The sequence below is a fragment of the Melanerpes formicivorus genome, unplaced genomic scaffold (assembly GCF_026170545.1).
Source record: "Melanerpes formicivorus ecotype bairdi unplaced genomic scaffold, bMelFor1.0.p_v2 SCAF_42, whole genome shotgun sequence".
Classification (NCBI taxonomy): domain Eukaryota; kingdom Metazoa; phylum Chordata; class Aves; order Piciformes; family Picidae; genus Melanerpes; species Melanerpes formicivorus.
This window is the reverse complement of record NW_027142394.1, coordinates 3,023,867-3,042,128: the sequence shown is the minus strand read 5'-3', so window position 1 is coordinate 3,042,128 and position 18,262 is coordinate 3,023,867. Positions and strand designations below refer to the sequence as shown.

The window sequence follows — 18,262 nt, the reverse complement described above, 5'->3', positions numbered from 1 at the left end:
CCCCAGTAGTAGCAGGGTCCCATGAAATGTGCATGCTTTAAGGTGGATGCAGTTGTGAAACTATTTGCACTGCTTTACCAGAGTTGTGTAACCATGGTGCTGTCCAGAAATCAGAGGGAAAAGTAACCAGATAGTGAGATGTGAAAGGCAAGCTTTTGTAACCTGTGAATTCACTTGGTGTGCAGTCATCCCAGCAGGCCCTGGGGGTGGAGATAATCTCCAAGGTCAGTGGGAGATGAGGGTTGATAGGTCCTGAATGGCATGATTTCAGCAACTACCTCTGTAGTTTCTGCATTCCCATTAGAAACCAGTTCTGTGCTTCAGGATGCACCAGGCCATCAGTCTAAAATCACTGCTGAAGTTCTCAGAGTCTTTGGTCAGTTTATCAACAGCATGACATGAACCACAGCCACAGCACAGCTTAACCTTTTCTCCTTTCTAAAAATGCAAAGAGAATATTAGGTTAATGCTTCTATTTTAAGACTTTTAAACAAATAATATGATGGCTGGAGACTTGGCTTATTAGAGAGAAAACTGGAATGCAGCTGAACACAGCAGCCAGCTGGGTTAGGGGATCAAAGGTGGTCAAAATGGTGCGAACCCAAATTGCTCCAGAACTACTTAGCTTGACTGGGCAGCAAAGTTTCCTCTTGAAGCTACAAAGTGTTGAGGTTTACCTGAAGTTTTAAGTTAAAAACTACAGAGGTTTGAACTCTTTCAGCCCTCTGGATATGTATAGTTCAAGAGCCTCTCTGCATTATTTGCTCTGCTGCTAGGTATCCAGAATTAGGTGCTCAAGAGGGGATAGGTGTTCAAGAGGGGATTGGACGTGGCACTTGGTGCCATGGTCTAGTAGGCATGAGGTCTTGGGTGAAAGGTTGGACTTGATGATGTTTGAGGTCTTTTCCAACCTTATTGATGATTCTATTCTATGATTTTTTCCTCTTTACCCTCTGACCTAGTTGACAGTGGGTCTGTTTCTTCTGTGTGTAAACTATGGATGACCTTCTTATTTTAAATGCATGGTTTTGGTCAACACTTTTGAGGTAGCACAACTTCTATAACTTTCAGATTTCAAGCCACTGCATTTGGTCAGACTTTTTCAGGGCAGTGGAGGAAGACTAACAGAATCAAACCCAGTGCCATGCCATGCTTGCTTTCCAGATGCCCTCTGCCCTTGAACACAGAATCAACATAGAGTCATAGAATTGTTAGGGTTGGAAGAGACCTCAAGGATCATCTAGTTCCAACCCCCCTGCCACGGGCAAGGACACCTCACACTAGATTAGGTTGCTCAGAATCATGACACCTTAGACCACAATAAAGCTTCACCACTACAATCCAAACTCTTTTAAAGAAGTAACATTTTATTGACTTGCCTGAAGTTTGCCAGGTTACAAAATGGGAAAAAAAACAACAACCCAAAACAAAAACAAACCCTAATGGAGCAAAAAGTTACACATTAGCAGTAGGAAAAACCTTCCTCCTAAAAGCCTAAGATAGTTCTAGTGGAAGAGGGTGTCTGTGTAAGGGCAGTACATGCTTATTCCTTGGGATCAGTGACAACAGCAGTGGTTGAGTAAGAGAAAGGACTGAGGAGAGCAGCGATGGTGTAGTGGCGGTGACCAGAATCGTTAGCAGTGAACACCACCTGGAAAAGAGAAGACTCATGGTCACCATCAACAACACATGTTCAAATCCACCTTACTAAGAGTCAGGAAGCACACTCCATTTCCTCTGCACAGCCAGGGCTGTCCCAGCAAAGATTTTCCCCTTCTGAAGGGTAAGGCTCCCAGTCACCTTGTGATTTTGGCTGATACCCACAATGAGCCTCCGCTGGGGTGAAGCTAGATCGAGATACCTGCACCTGAGTCAAGCAAACTACTTTGTGATGTGGAATGTGGGGGGAAGGTATCTCAAACAACCAGTAAAGAAGAGGTGAAACCCCATCTAGTGAACACGAATGTCAGTTGTCCAAACAAGGTTAGGCAGTTGGAGCCCAAAGTTGCTTTGTGTTCTTCAGTGCCTCACTCCTGTTTTAACACTGCTGGTGATGGGCCAGTTCTTGCATCATGAAGTGGGTGGCTAGACTTGCTGGAGCAAGGAGAGACCTTTGTCCTAATTCAAATATGCTGCTCTCCAATCAGTCCCTGCAACTTGGGACACCCAGCTCCCAGGAGAGTGTCAGCACCTGGGTTAAACCTCCCACTTCTTTGGCTCACTTTAGCCTCATATTTGATCTAAACTATGAAGAACATTTTATTAGAGGATTGGAGAGTTCCCTTCTATATCCTGGTCCTGTCAAAGTCTCAGCTGTTGGGACATGAGGACCATAACCTTCAGTACCTTGTGCACAGCCATTGAACTTTGCCCACCTCTCAGGCTCATTTGTTGACCTGCAGGCTATTACATCAAAGGAAAGCTCCTTCAAGAGCCTGGGTGGAACAGCCTCAACCAGGCACTTCTTAACCACCTTTTGAGGTGAAGCCCTTCCATGGGCCTCAGCAACTTTTGGACATCCACACTGTTAGGAATATTTTTGAGGAGTGTTTATTTCACCTAAATACCCTCAGACTTTTATGGACCTGAGCCTCAGTCATTTGTTTTAGTCTTCCACAAAGCTTCATAAACTTGTGGCTGAAAATGTTCCACAACACACGACCTGCAGCCATTCCAGACCACTTAATTTTGGGGAAACTTAAATTTAGTGGCAGATTAAACCTGAGGAATTTAAACCAAGGGTTGGTGGCATTTTTGTTGTTGTTGGAACTGCTAAATAAATACAATAGAACAGAGCACATAATGAGTTAGTGCAGGGCTGAAAGCAACGGGAGGCACAAGACAAGATTCTTTCGGTGCCCTGCTTACGAAGTTTGAGTACTGATGAAATAGTCAACTTTTCCTTTCCCACTATGGTTATTTCTTCATATTTTATGCCTTGTTTCCTCTAAAATTAAGGCTTTCAAATCTCTATATGCCTTCAGCAATAATAAAAGCAGGTTGGTTTTCATTTTTCTTCTTTCTTTCTTTCCCCCCCCCCGTCTTTCCTTCTTTCTCTCTCCCTGTCTCTCATTTTCTCTCTTTCCTTCCTTCCTTCCTTTCCTTCCTTCCTTCCTTTCCTTCCTTCCTTTCTTTCCTTCCTTCCTTTCCTTCCTTCCTTTCTTTCCTTCCTTCCTTTCCTTCCTTCCTTTCTTTCCTTCCTTCCTTCCTTTCCTTCCTTCCTTTCCTTCCTTCTTTCTTTCCTTTCCTTCCTTTCCTTCCTTCTTTCTTTCCTTTCCTTCCTTCTTTCCTTTCCTTCCTTCCTTCCTTCCTTCCTTCCTTCCTTCCTTTCCTTCCTTCTTTCCTTTCCTTCCTTCTTTCCTTCCTTCTTTTTCTCCCTTTCTTCTTCCCTTTCTTTCTCTCATTCTCTTTCTTTCATTCATTCTTTCTTTCTCTTTCTTACTCTCTTTCTTTCTCCTTCTTTCTCTCTTTCTTTCTCCCTTCTCTCTCTTTCTCCTTTTCTTTCTCTCTCTTTCTCCTTTTCTTTCTCTCTTTCTTTCTCCCTTTCTCTTTCTCCCTTTGTTTCTCTCATTCTCTTTCTCTCTCTTTCTTTCATTCTCTCTCTCTCTTTCTTTCTCTCTTTCTTTTTTCTCTTTCTCACAGAATCTCTCCTTTCTTCTCCTTCTTTCTTTCTTCTCTTTCTCTCTCTTTCTTGCTTTTCTTTCATTCTTTCTTTCTACTTCCCCCCCCCCCCCCCCCCCCCCCCCCCCCATTTTTAAAAGTTTTTTCTTTCTTTTCCCAGTTTTCCCCTACTGTAGCTCTTTCTGGACAAAAGTCCCCTACTGGTCTGAATGGGTGCAGTTCCACTTTGGAAGAGCTGTGTCAGTCTTTGCAGGGAAGTTGACAACTCTTTGGCTTAGTCAGCTATCTACTGCCTTTATTTGCCTAGTGTTCTGTGGCAGGGAACCATCTGAGTGAGTGCTGCTGCTCCTGCAGTATGAAAGGGCTGCATTTGTTCTTTCCAGCTGATGCCACTGCACAGCATAAGGGTTATCAGGTGCATAAGCAGGTACTTACATCAGCGTACTCGTGGAATGGAGAAAGCCCAAGTCCTTTCCAGTAAGAGCTGGTGTCAAACTCAACCCTGTACACTCCTTCTACAAACTGTTCTTCTGTGGTGAGCTCGTGGATCTCCCCATACTCTGTGGTTTTCCTGTAATGGTAAAGAGTCTACATAAATATTTTATGCTGTCACAGAGTCACAGAATCATTTTGTTCAGAAAATACCTTTAAGATCACCCAGCCCAACCATTCTCCAACTCTGCCAAGGCTGGGGCTAAACCATGTCCCTCAGCACCACATCTCTGCCTCTTTTAAACACCTCCAGGGGTAGGGATTCAACCAACTCCCTGGGCAGCCTGTTCCACTGTTTGAGAACCCTCTCAGGGAAGAGGTTTCTTCTGGTGCTAAGCAGAAACAGACAGGATGGAATATTAACTAGCAGAGGTGCTGCATGTGCATGTTTCTAAATAGCAGAGCCTGTCCTTGGTATCAACCAAGGTGTTCAGGAGGTGACTTGATGGGGTACTTGGTGCTGTGGGTTAGCTGTTTGGGTGGGTTGGATCGGTTGATGGGTTGGACACGATGATCTTGAAGGTCTCTTCCAACCTGGTTTGGTTTATTCTAAATAAAAGTTTATTCTAAACTCATCCATACACACCAGGAATGAAAACTGGCTGGATTTTTTGGGCACTTCTCTTCAGAGGCTGCAGTTAAGGCCCCTCTTTAAATGTTGTTTAACTTGTACCAAGTGCCCTCTGGAGCTAGATGTGAGCAAGGACTGCCATGATGAAAGGGAAGATGCCAAATCTCAAATGATAATTACACAGAGAGGGGAGATGTTAGTAGGAAAGGATTTTATTCTCTAGTTATCAGCATTGAGGCTACAGGTTCTACCCCTATACATTGGTCCAGTTTTACATGACCCTAAGTGATCCTGCCTTGGAAAAGCAATTTAGCATCACAAGATTGTATTAATTTGAATCACAGTGGCCTGCTCAAAGAGCAGGGGCCTCTTCCTCTGGGTGCCATCAAAATGAGCAATAGAGATTCCCAGCTCTAAGATGATATACTCAGCTCCTGTCAAAAAATCTGTGGGTGAATGAAGTTCAGAGGCAAGGAGGAAATACAGCTGGCACTGCACCTTATTTGTTTGAGAGGCAGCAAGCATTGTATGACAGCTGTTTACACACTTGGATCTTAAACCCCATTTAGCTCTTTTCCCTCCTTTTATTTCTGAGTTTTTTTTTTCAAAGAGGGTTTTGTTTGTTTCTTTTCCTTCTGAAAATATTTATTTGGTACATGTAGAACTTCATAACCACATGATGTAGTTGAAGATAAAATGAAGAAAGCCTTGGCTTTAGAACTTTCCCTTCCTATGGCAAGGAGTAGCTGTCTGGGCAGGAAACAAGGGAGGAAGAGAGGGGGGGAGAGGAGGAAGAGAGGGGGGGAGAGGAGGAAGAGAGGGGGGGAGAGGAGGAAGAGAGGGGGGAGAGGAGGAAGAGAGGGGGGAGAGGAGGAAGAGAGGGGGGGAGAGGAGGAAGAGAGGGGGGAGAGGAGGAAGAGAGGGGGGAGAGGAGGAAGAGAGGGGGGGAGAGGAGGAAGAGAGGGGGGAGAGGAGGAAGAGAGGGGGGAGAGGAGGAAGAGAGGGGGGGAGAGGAGGAAGAGGGGGGGGGAGAGGAGGAAGAGGGGGGGAGAGGAGGAAGAGAGGGGGGAGAGGAGGAAGAGAGGGGGGAGAGGAGGAAGAGAGGGGGGAGAGGAGGAAGAGAGGGGGGAGAGAGAGGAAGAGAGGGGGGGAGAGGAGGAAGAGAGGGGGGGAGAGGAGGAAGAGAGGGGGGAGAGGAGGAAGAGAGGGGGGAGAGGAGGAAGAGAGGGGGGAGAGGAGGAAGAGGGGGGGGAGAGGAGGAAGAGAGGGGGGGAGAGGAGGAAGAGAGGGGGGAGAGGAGGAAGCAGTGACATGCTGCCTGACAGACAGTTGTACTGTTGCAGCTTTTCATTCCCAGCTGCTGCCTCCTACTTTATCTTATTTGTCATCTTTGCTTAACGCCGGTGAATGAAGAGTCTGATTGGTTAAATCAAGAAGTAATAAGATTGAAGCCCCCCTGCTAATGTTCATGTTTTCTTACATTTCATGTTCAGCACATTGGAGACTGACAAAGGTCTCACTGATGCCACACAAGTGAAATCAGCTGTGTCCAGGGTAGACCACACCTGCAGAGAAGCCAAGCTCTGGCTGAAACGAGGCTCACAGGCAATTTGTGAAGGGTATACACCTGGTTTCTTTTTGGTTTAATTAATACATCCTGGCTTACCCTAAATTGTCTTAACAAAAGGCAAGAGGACAACAAAGGCACCAGTGTGTGTCCTTGAAACCATGGAAGAGCATTGCTGAGGTCCTGCAGAAGTGCTCAGAGCACAAGCTGGCAACTCACAGGCACCTCCTTGGATATAAGTTGGACAGTCCAGACAGAAGTGGATTGAGAAGAGAAATGGTGTTTGCCTCAACAACTTTGTTCAGCCAAATAATTAACTTTTACTTTGAGAAGAGGTTGGATGCAGCTGGGATGGTGCTTTCCATCACGGGTGCTGACCCAGGACTGCAGATGTTAACTGTCCAGAACTGATGGGAAACTGGAAGCAAGAGGTCAGCTGAAGACTCTCGCCCATTTCCAGGAGGTAAGGGCACTTTCTACATTTGACTTGTTAAGTGGTGACCATTCAGTACAAGTGATCTCACAAGCAAAGCCTTCAGCATCAAGAGCCCATGGGACAGCCTGTGGTTCAGAGCCTGGCTGGGATTAGGACAAGGCAGAGGACGTTCAGCCCTGATGAGCAAAACGTTCTAAGTGATTCTTTCTGAGCAGCACTTGTATTTCTGGCTGAATGGGGAAATAAGTACAGTGTGGTTGCTTATTCTTAATAGGAAGTGGACTGTCAGCATCTGCTCTAAGAGGGATGTTACATTAAAAAAAGCTATGGTTTTCCAGTAAAAAAATTGCAATCCCCTGGTTAAGTTCCTCCAGCTATAGCCTAGAATGCAGCCCTGATCCTCTTTTTCACTGTCTGCACCTCAGCTGTGCACTGGGACCAGGTTAAATCTACCCTGCCTGTGAAAGAACATCGATGAACTCTTGGGGCACATACTGCTCTGGGATAAACTCTGCCCTCAGATGCAGGCTGCTGAGGAAACGTCTCAGGAACATGAATTATTATTCTGGAGGTTGTTTCCTTTTTAATTTTTAAGGAGTATGGGAGGAACCACTTCAAATATGCTGCAGGGGGAGGTAGTGTTTGTTTTGTTTTATGATTTCTAATCTAGGTCACATGAGAACTGTTTGGTGAATGTAACTCTTGAACGACATGATAAGACTTAGACATGTGAGGAGTGAGAATCTCAAAGCCAGTTATTGGAGGAGCTCACCTAGAGCCCACATCTAAATGCTTCCCAGGTCACTGTGACCTAAAGCCTTCCTTAGGGTCCATCTTGGCTCAAGTTATCTCTTCTTGCATAGTTTTGGCTAGACTAGTTTAGAATTAACCCCCCTTGATAAAGTCAGCTGTTGCCATGCTAACTTCATCCTGCCTTTAAGCGCCATTACTCTCAGGGCAGCACTTGCTGGGTGCATTTGCTTAATTCCCTGCAATGTGTTAGCAAAGTCAAAGCAAAGGCAAATGACTCAATTTTACAGATAGCTGTGCAAAATGCAACTCTTCCATATGCAATCTGCTAGGCAAGGTAGCAGCACAATATTGCTGACTAACAGGAGCAGCTACAGATTGTGTTCCTTGATCGCATTCAGCCTTTCATCTGGTTTAACAGAGATGCTTTACCCAAAACACAATCACCTGTGAAAACTCAGTTCAAACAAGTGCCATCAGCTGAAGTCGGTGGCATCTTGGAAAGCAGCCTTGGGTAAGATGCACCCCAAGGGAAAGGTCAAAAGTTGTACCTGCAATGATAATTGTGGCTCAGTGCTCCTCCACTGCCTTCCCCCCAGTGAAGTGCTTCTCACTTGCCTTGGATTAATCTTATCATAGTATCATAGTATCAGTCAGGGTTGGAAGGGACCACAAGGATCATCTAGTTCCAACCCCCCTGCCATGGGCAGGGACACCCCACACTAGATCAGGCTGGCCAGAGCCTCATCCAGCCTGGTCTTCTCAAGTTAGATTTAAGAAATGATTTTCTCTTCCCCCCCCATCCCCCCGGGACGTACAGTGTCAACAAAGGCTGACTAAGGGGAACTGCAGGAGCTGTCTGCTTGGGCTGGTTGAGAGTAGCATTGTAAACTGAGCAGGGAAAACACTGGCATGCCCCAAACGTGAGTGCCCTTAACACTGATCTTGCATGGCTCTTACTCCTCTGTAAACTGCAACTTGTATGACCTGCTCAGGAGCACTTGATGAGACATTTTAAGTAACCTGAGTTTCAGTCAGCTCAGAAGCACTCCTGAAGGACAAAACAATACTGTTGTCTTCCCTCCTTTTGAAAGCACCATGCCATTTTTTGGGGGGTGAGGTTTCTCTGTTGGTTGAAGTATAGAAATCCATTCTGAGAGTCCTTTGTTCCTACATTAGCACTCAGCATTTGGCAGTGGGGGTGTTTGCTTCTCCTTCAATCCCCTAACCTCTCTTGTTCCTTTTCAGAGGGGAGAAGTATTCTTTTGGGGGGGCTGAGCTTTATAAAAAGAAACCTCTCAGAAGGAGAGGAAGGTATCTCTTTCTTTGCCATCTCCTCTGCAGCTTTTCAGTAAACCATGCTACAAAAGTCCTAGTGAAAGACAGTTGGATGCTCTGGTGGCTCCTGCCCATGCTTGTGCTTATTGTTCTGTGCTTGAACACCCTGCTGTTACTAGAATTTTCTCTTGACTTAAACACTGCTTCAATGAGTTGTTACAATGAAACCTAAGTGCCTGAGTGCCTCACCTATTCGAATTCTAGTAAGCTGTACTCCTCTGATATCCACACCTTCCCCACAGACTGGATGTAACTATTGCTGCCTGCTCCTCAGGGATGCTCTGAGCATGTTTTGTGAGCTTCAAGCTGTCATTCTGTAGAGATGATCACAAACTAATGCTGAGATGGTGCTTCTGTGTGCTGTTACAATGGGGCTCTAAAACTTTTTGGTGCAGGACTTTCTTCCAACCAGCATCTCTGTTACACAGGAGAAGACAGCTAGTGCACCTGTTGTTTGCATGTGCACAGACAAAGCTTACAGAGAGGATTTTGTATCTGCCTGCTGCAAATAAAGTTCTAGATCCATTGCATGTGGAGCCTGGAGATTTAAAAAGGCTCCAGGGAGACCACATAGCTGCCTTCCAGTACCTGAAGATGCCTACAAGAAAGCCAGGGAGGGACATTTTGCAAGGGCTTGCAGTGATAGGATGAGAAGGAATGGATTGAAACTTGAGAAGGGAAGATTTAGACTGGGTATTAGGAAGAAATTCTTCCAGTGAGGGTGGTGAGACACTGGAACAGGGTGCCCAGGGAGGTTGTGGATGCCTCCTCCCTGGAGGTATTCAAGGCTAGGTTGGATGATGCCTTCAGCAACCTGGGCTAGTGGAAGGTGTCCCCTGCCCAGGGAAAGGGGCTTGGAAGCAGATGATCTTTAAGTTCCCTTCTAAACATGCTATGAATCTATAGTAAGCTAGTCTGGATTACCTGCCCAATTCTGGTAAAGAAGCTTCAAATATTATTAGTTTTTTAATCCTTTATAAAAAGGAAAGATTGCACTGAAGGTAGCAGGAACAAACCCAATCATTAAACTTTGTCTTAACAAAGATAAGAGAAGCATCTCAATATGTTTTGCAGTTAGCATGTGTTTCAGTTATGGGTGAGTTCCATTTGAATAGGATGGATTTTCAATCATAATTCAGGTGCTGTTAACAATCATAGTGTTATTAGATATTGTCCTATGAGGCCAGACTGAGGGAGCTGGGGCTGTTCAGTCTGGAGAAAAGAAGGCTCTGAGGAGACCTAATTGTGGCCTTCCAGTATCTGAAGGGGGCTATAAGAAAGCTGGGGAGGGACCTTTTAGGGTGTCAGGGAGTGATAGGACTGGGGGGAATGGGGAAAAATAGAAGTGGGTACATTCAGATTGGATGTTAGGAAGAAGTTCAGATTGGATGTTAGGAAGAAGTTCTTCCCCATGAGGGTGGTGAGACACTGGCACAGGTTGCCCAGGAAGGTGGTGGAAGCCTCATCCCTGGATGTTTTTAAGGCCAGGCTGGATGTGGCTCTGAAGAACACCTCTAGTGTGAGGTGCCCCTGCCTATGGCAGGAGGGTTGGAATGAGATGATCCTTGAGGTCCCTTCTAGCCCTAACAATTCTATGACAATGCCTTTTCTTTTCTTCCTTCTATTATTATTATTTTTTTTTTAATCAGAGCTCCATTCCTTTTATTCCTCAATTGTTTGCCCGAGGAACCTTGCAAAAGTCTCCCTAAAACCCACATCACTTACCCAGTGGCGAAGTTCTCCCAGCTTCCATCTGCAGCCCGTTTAAAGACTTTGACGGCTACGTTAACTGCAGGGCTTCCTCTGACTGCATCCAGCACTTTCACCATCAGAGGGCATTTGGAATCAACAGCGCCATGGGAGACCTTGGGGAAAGCAGGAGAGGTCGGATAGGAGCTGTTCAGCAGAAACCTTCTTTCATGGAAGGAACGGATTCCTGCTGCAGAATTAATCTTGGCTTAAAAGCAATTTCTGTGCCAAATGGCTATTCGAAGCTAGGCTGCAAACCTCTGCTTCTTGAAGCAGAGTATCTTAGAGCTTCAGAGTGGTCACTTTCCTCCACACACACAAACTGGTTGCTTGATTAAATATTCAGGGTTGGATGTGGGCAAATGTTATAACATTCACATTTCTAATGAGCTCACAAATAAGAGGATGGAAAAATTGCTTGAAGTGCAGGCAGAGTGTTAGCCTAGGAATTCAACACAGAAATGCCTGTGATACCCATGGGGCTGAAAGACTCTCTGGTCCTTAGATTTCAATGTGCTGTACAGAGTCCTTAGTTTTAAAACTGCTTTGTTGTGGTTTTTTTCTTAGTGCCTTGACAAGCACTTGTTTGCTGAAGAGGGTCAAACTGCCTCTCTATATAGTCAGATATGGGATGCAAGTCCCAAACTGAGAAGACAGAGAAGCTCACACCTCCTGGATCCCCAAACCTTTCATAATATACTAAAATAAATGAGTAGATGGCAAGAAAAAAAAAGAATTAGAATTCAGCATTCTTGAAGAAGCTGCTTAAGAAAGGGTTGTAAAATAACACTCCAGCAAAAGCCTTGATGGTTACAGAATGTCATGGTTGAAGAGGATGCTAGTCACCTAGAAAATCTAGAGTATCATTCTTGTAAGGACTGAGTTTGAATAGAGAGACTCACCAGTGGTGCAGCTTCAGAGAGAAATACCAGTCCAGCTAGGAAAGCAAGGAGCACAGAGGGAGAGGCCATTCTGTTTGCTGTGAGAGAGCCTTGGTGCCAGCAGCTAGGAGCTGAGAGGATTTGGGATTTTATACCCGACCCTACAACAAAACAGGCTGCTTATTGGGTGCCCATATGACTCCAAATCTGCTGATTCTGATTATTTGCTTAGCAAACTGGCCAATCCTCGAGGCAGCCCATGTAAAGCGCTGCCATTGCAGTCAATGGAGGGACTGCAAGATCATTAGGGCAAAGAAAATAAGTAACGGACACAAACATGACCCTTGCCTGGGGAGATTAGGCTCGTAGAAAGCTCTCCACACAATAATGTAAATGACCTTTGTTTGCCCAGAAATCCCACCAGTTCTAGGAGATCTCCTTTACCTTGCCCTCGGGTTGTGCATGATAGTGCCTCAATGCTTTTGTGCCTGCTCTCTGTTTCTTCCCAAAGCCTTCAATGCCTTCTGAAGACCAGGCAGATGCAGCCTCCTAGGGGTGATGGAGTTTGTTCATTGTCTAACTCAGTGTTCATGCTGGGAGGCAGGTTCCCAAGCAGTTCCCTTCCTTGTTTGAAAGGAGCAATGTTTCTTTTGAACTCTAACTTAGATAGGGTCTGCCAACAGGATGCCTCTCAACGGAGGTTTGTAAGGATTCAACTGCACTATCACCTAGAAAAGTTGGACCAGATGGTCCTTGGGGTCCCTTTCAACCTCATATTCTGTGATTCATCATGCCTAATCTTCAGATAGACATTGAGGTTTCCTCTTAGTCACTGAGAAGAGACCTGGAAGGCTCTGTCCCCTTGGGAGGTTTAAAGGTCTAAGAAAGTTGAAATGAGTCTTTTTTTTTTTTGCTCTGTGTACTCCAGAAAGAGCCAAGGCAACCAGCACAGCTGAAGTTAACATCTAGCTAATGTTCTTATTGCCTCTTGTACTGGAAATGTCACTGTTGTGCTCTGAAATGTACATTGGGGAAGAGGCTTTTCAGGGGTGAACTCAGCCCCAGGCTAAGGAGGAAGGGAGAGGATGCCAGCTGGGGGAATAGATGTGGTATAGATGGCTTTCTCCAGCTCCATCACATACAAGTTGTCCATATTGCACCTTGTGCTAGCTGAGAGAGAAAGAAACAGCCTTCTGGGGTGTTTCCTTTCCCCCATGTCCTAAACAACTCTGAGCCCACAGAAGCTGGTGCAGAGTTCACAGTATTCTAACAAAACCCAATTTTACCTCTTAATTTGAACAGGATTATGATGAGGATCTTGGGATGGAGTCATGGATGGTATGCTTCAGGGGTTTTTATGCCTTCAGGCTGCTTCATGCTGCTGTGCTCTTCAGGCAAAGTTGGGTTTTGACAAAAATCTACAGTTGTGTCCTGATCCAAGCTCAAACTGCCCTTTGTACTTACAGCAGACCAGACAAATATGCAGGTAACTCCTGTGCTCGTTTTGCATGCATGTGAAAGTCAGTTCAAGGTGCCCAGCAATAGCAACTCATGCTACAGTCATGCTTGCAGGATGTGTTCAGATCTTGGAGCCATAAACACTGCTCCTAGATTGGTGCTTTGGCAGTTTACTTCCTTATTTTGTTCCCATTGTAAATATTTCTCTGACACAGTAAGGCTTTGCATGACAGGAACAGAAATCTGCACCCAGGGCAAGCAGACTGCCTTCTACAACTACATGAAGGGAGGTTGTAGCCATCTGGGGGTTGGTCTCTTCTCCCAGGCAACCAGCACCAGAACAAGAGGACACAGTCTCAAGCTGCACCAGGGGAGGTTTAGGCTGGGTGTTAGGAAGAAGTTCTTCATAGAGAGAGTGATTGGCCATTGGGATGTGCTGCCCAGGGAGGTGGTGGAGTCACCATCGTTGGGGGTATTTAGAAGGAGACTTGATGGGATCCTTGGTTGCATGGTTTAGTTGATTAGATGGTGTTGGATGATAGGTTGGACTCTATGATCTCAAAGGTCTCTTCCAACCTGGTCTGGTCTATTCTACTCCTTTGCTGCCAGCTGTTCTGCAAGGAAATGATGCTGAGGAGCTAATGATACTGGCACCTGCCTGCACCTCCTCTCCTACAGGTGAATAACTTAAAACCACAAAATTTCCCTAGGTTTTCTGGTGAAGGAGCAGCTTCTGGAGACTCAGCTCTACAGGGATAGCACATCTCAGCTGCTCACTTTATCTGTTTCACTTCTCTCTTTTATAACATTGACATTTTGGCAGCTGGTTGTCAAAGTGGATAAGGAGCATGGAAAATTCCAGCCTCAAATAGGAGATTTTTTTCTTTTCTTGCCCTTCATTTACTGTTTGCTTTTTTTCAGCTCTCCCCATCCCATACTTAGAATAGAATTAACCAGATTGGAAAAGACCTTCAAGGTCATAGAATCAATAAGGTTGAAAAAGACCTCAGAGATCATCAAGTCCAACCTGTCACCCAACACCTCATGACTACTAAACCATGGCACCAAGTGCCACATCCAGCCCCCTCTTGAACACCTCCAGGGATGGTGATTCCACCACCTCCCTGGGCAGCACATTCCAATGGCTAACAACTCTCTCAGTGAAGAATTTCTTCCTAACATCCAGCCTAAACCTCCCCTGGCACAGCTTGAAACTGTGTCCCAAAGGACAGGCAGGGATCCTTTGTTATTAGCAGGAGCACTGTTCTGAAGGGAAATCACCCTTTGTGTGTTCATGAATGTCCATTCACCCATTTTGCAGGTAACTGCAAGATCATTGCTGTATGTTCTGAGTGGATTTGGTGAGAAGGTTAAGAAACTCCAAAGTCTGTATTATTTCTGTATTCTGGAGACCCTTCCTGCTTTGGCCAGCACTCACCTCCCCTGAAAAAGAGCTCCTGGATTTTCCTTGTTCCAACACTGCAACAGAGCTGTGGATTTTAGCTTCCTACTGCTCTGCCATCACTCCAGAACTTTGCTCTGTTGTAGAGCTGCTAGTCCCAGGACATTTACAGGTGAGGGTTTGAAACCAGAGCAGGACAGATCTAGAATGGACATCAGGAGGAAGCTCTTCAGAATGAGAGTGGTGAAATACTGCAACAGGTTGCCCAGAGAGGTCGTGGATGTCCTCTCCCTGGAGGTGTTCAAGGTCAGGCTGGATGGGGCCTTGAGTAACCTGGGCTAGTGAAAGGTGTCCCTGCCCATGACAGGGTGTTGGAACTAGATGATCTTTAAGTCCCTTCCAACCCAAATCATGCATCTATAAATGGAGGAGGATGTGGTGGTTCTAGAGCCACCATCATCTTGATTGTGTTTGCTTGGTACTGGCAGTGTTCTATGTTTGCATCCAGATGAACTCTCATACTTCACAGAATGTACCAAGCTTGGTGAGCTGAATTTTGTCACCCTGGAGGAGAATCCAAACACACCATTGTGAAAGAAAAAGGAAGGAATTGGATGGGAAACTGCTGAGCATCCAACGAGTGCTGATTGTTGTTTGTCTGTGGTTCTTAAACCTTTTCTGTGCAGTTGGAGTCTGAAGCTTACAAACTGAGCTCAGCTCTGGAGAGGCTGTGTACTGAATACTGTGTTCAGTTCTAGGGCACTCACTACAAGAAGGATGTTGAGGTGCTGGAGTGTGTACAGAGAAGGACAATGATGGGTCTGGAGAACAGGTCTGGTGAGGAGCAGCTGAGAGAGCTGGGGGTGGTTTAGCTTGGAGAAGAGGAGGCTCAGGGAAGATCTCCTCACTCCCTGAAAGGAGGATGTGGAGGTGTAGGGGTTGGTCTGTCTAACCAAGTAATAAGTGATAAAACAAGAGGAAATGGCCTCAAGTTGCACCAGGGAATGTTTAGGTTGAGTATGAGGAAAAATTTCTTCATTGAAAGAGTGGTCAGGAGTCGGAACAGGCTGCCCAAGGAGGTAGTGGAGTCCTGGAGGTATTTGAGTTGTGTAGATGTAGTGCTTAGGAATGTGGTTTAGTTGAGGACTTAGTGTTAGGCTAATGATTGGGCTCAACGATCTTGAAGATCTTTTCCCCTCTAGGCAATGATGTGATTCTGTGAGTGACTTACCCCAGATCAAAAAATAATGCATGTGAAAGTGAAATTCGAAGAGGCTGAGCACTGAGGAGGAAGTGTGGCTGTGAAACTCTAAGCTATCTGAAGGAGTGAGGAAGCCACTGTGAAGCACAGGGAGCAGGGCAGCTCCCAGGGACTGCCAGCAGGATGCATGCAACCAGGGAAGTGCTGCAACACAGAGGGAAGCATAAAAGCCCTTCTGTAAGAAAAGAGCAAATGGAGACACTGAAAACCTCTCAGAACAAGATGTTTAGGATTCCTGGTGTGGAGGAAACAGTAAGGTTATACAGCTAATGCAGAGCTATACATAAAGCTACCCAGGGACTAGGGACCACCCCAGAAGAAGGGGTGATTACCTAGACACAGAGTGATTAGGGGGCCAGAGGAGAGAGAAGCAGAGCCCCTGGTATGCACAGCAACCTCAGCTTATGGAAGCCAAGAAGTGTGAGACCCCCCCCCAAGGTTATGGAAATATTCAGATAATCCTCAAATATGTAAATGCTCTAAGGCTTATCTGAATTCCAAATCAGTTGAAGTCCAGCTCTGAAGAATTAGAATGAATGCCTGTTTTTAATGAAAGCATGTTCCCTGCGTGGAGGCATTACAGTGTGCAGGTCAAGAACAAACACATCCTGCTAATACTCTCATTTATGTCCTGCAGAGTCTGTCTCCCTCTCCCATCCAGGCTCACACACTCTGGCTTGTTTTACACAGATAAGCTCCTTACTCTCTGCCCCATGCCCTTCTCCTTCATTTGACTGAGAGAGCCACCTGCTTCTACAAGACAAAGTGCTCAGACAAGCTGGGATACCTGACTTTGGCCATAAAACCCTGTAAGCCGCTCCTGTGACACTGGGGTGAAAGGGACTGATAGATGGTAAGCCCTGCAGTAATCTGGATCGAGTTCCCTAGCACTTCCCAAAGAATTAATGAATTCCCGAGCTCTGAAAGAAAAAAAATCCTTTCTGTGGTATAGAGAGCTGAATGTGACACCTTCTTTCACTTTGCTGGAGTAACATTCCAGAAGGGATTACAGGAAAAAAACCTCAGATTTGCCTCTGCAAGAAGCTTGCCTGAATTTTCTGAACTAGAGCCAAGGATTCTTTGGATTTTGCCTCAGTTTTGTGCCACTGAGTGGCTGTGGGCAGAGCTCTGGCAGCTCAGCAAGTGCTCAGTATGCTACCTGCTGAAGCCAGCCAGAGATTTTTTCTGTTGATTTCACCATTTGCTCATTAAGTAACTTTTCCCCACCCTGTGAAGCCAGGGATAATACTTTTCTAATTAAAAGCTGTGCTCAGGGAGGTTCATGTTCGAGCTTGAGTTGCTGGAAGGTGTCCAGAGAAGGGCAACAAAGCTGGGGAGGGGTCTGGAGCACAGCCCTGTGAGGAGAGGCTGAGGGAGCTGGGGTTGCTTAGCCTGGAGAAGAGGAGGCTCAGGGGAGACCTTATTGCTGTCTACAACTACCAGAAGGGAGGCTGTAGCCAGGTGGGAATTGGTCTCTTCTCCCAGACAATCAGCACCAGAACAAGAGGACACAGTCTCAAGCTGCGCCAGGGGAGGTTTAGGCTGGATGTTAGGAAGAAGTTCTTCATAGAAAGAGAGATTGGCCATTGGGATGTGCTGCTCAGGGAGGTGGTGGAGTCACCATCACTGGAGGTGTTTAGGAAGAGCCTGGATGGGGTGCTTGGTGCCATGGTTTAGTTGATCAGATGGTGTTGGCTGATAGGTTGGACTTCATGACCCCGAAGGTCTTTTCCAACCTGGTTAAGTCTAGTCTATTCTATTTGCAAAGGAAAGCATTAAGGAAAAATGGCCTTTCAGGTGTGTGTGGTGTGTGCATTGTTGTCAGCCTGCTGCCCGTTTTGCTTCTCTCTGAGGAGGATGTCTGTATTCAGGGCTTCAATGGCCATTCTCGGGTTTCTTTGTTCATTAACAATGGTTATTTTAAGGGCCAGTAAGGCAACGCTACTGGTGTTGAAGAGAAAATAATGAAATCAGCCTTATTTTGTATTCTACATCAAACGCAGTTAGTTTTACAGTGAGGAAGTGCAAACTGTTAACAGATCATCTAGGAGACAAGTCGGTTGCTTTGATCTTCAGGGATTTGTCACAGGTTTTGATTGTTTCAAGGTTATGTCCCACAAGCATCCTGGGACATAGCCCAGAGTCCAAAACCAGAAGCATCTAAATGGGTGATTGTTGCTTTGTGTGAATTCACCTGGCACCTGCTCATCTCAGCTGGCTTTGGCTTTGAAATGTTGAAGCTCCAAGGGCACTGGGAACTGATGTCTGTGAAGTCCTTCTTCATTAGCTTCCCTTATATTCCTTGTGAGCCCTCTAAATCAAACTTCTGTTCTTCAGCTGTAGCTTGTATTCACCTCTACACACTAATCCATCAGTCTAGACAAAACCAGATCAATTGAAACACAAAGCTAATTGAATAACCTTGTGCTAGCCCTGACACCTTAACCTTTCCTCTTGCTGAAAGATGCTTGGAGCTAGCTCTGACATCAGTGTTTTTAAAGGTCAGTTTCCCTGTTAGCAAAATCATTAGATGCTTATAAACTTATTTTTGTCCCCTTCTTGTTGCAAGAGGTACACAATGAACCCACACTGTGATGCAAATGTTTCTGATAGCAGAAAGCCCTAACAGAAGCCACTATGTTCTTAGGGCCCTGGCTAGGCTCTTTGGGGAGGACCTGGCATTTTTGAAGGGAATCTCCATGAGATCTCAATTTATTCTCAGTTGTCTGTAGATGC

The 18,262-nt window shown here is 45.7% G+C and overlaps 1 protein-coding gene across 1 annotated transcript; it reads right to left on the bottom strand.

Moving 5' to 3' along the window:
- Positions 1-1,347: 1,347 nt before the first annotated feature.
- Positions 1,348-11,541, bottom strand: LOC137451336 (transthyretin). Its single transcript, XM_068158747.1, has 4 exons — positions 11,427-11,541; positions 10,501-10,640; positions 4,057-4,192; positions 1,348-1,651 (listed from the first exon to the last, which is right to left on the bottom strand). The coding sequence occupies exons 1-4, from the start codon at positions 11,493-11,495 to the stop codon at positions 1,544-1,546; spliced, it is 453 nt and encodes a 150-aa protein (XP_068014848.1). The 5' UTR covers positions 11,496-11,541; the 3' UTR covers positions 1,348-1,543.
- Positions 11,542-18,262: the final 6,721 nt, after the last annotated feature.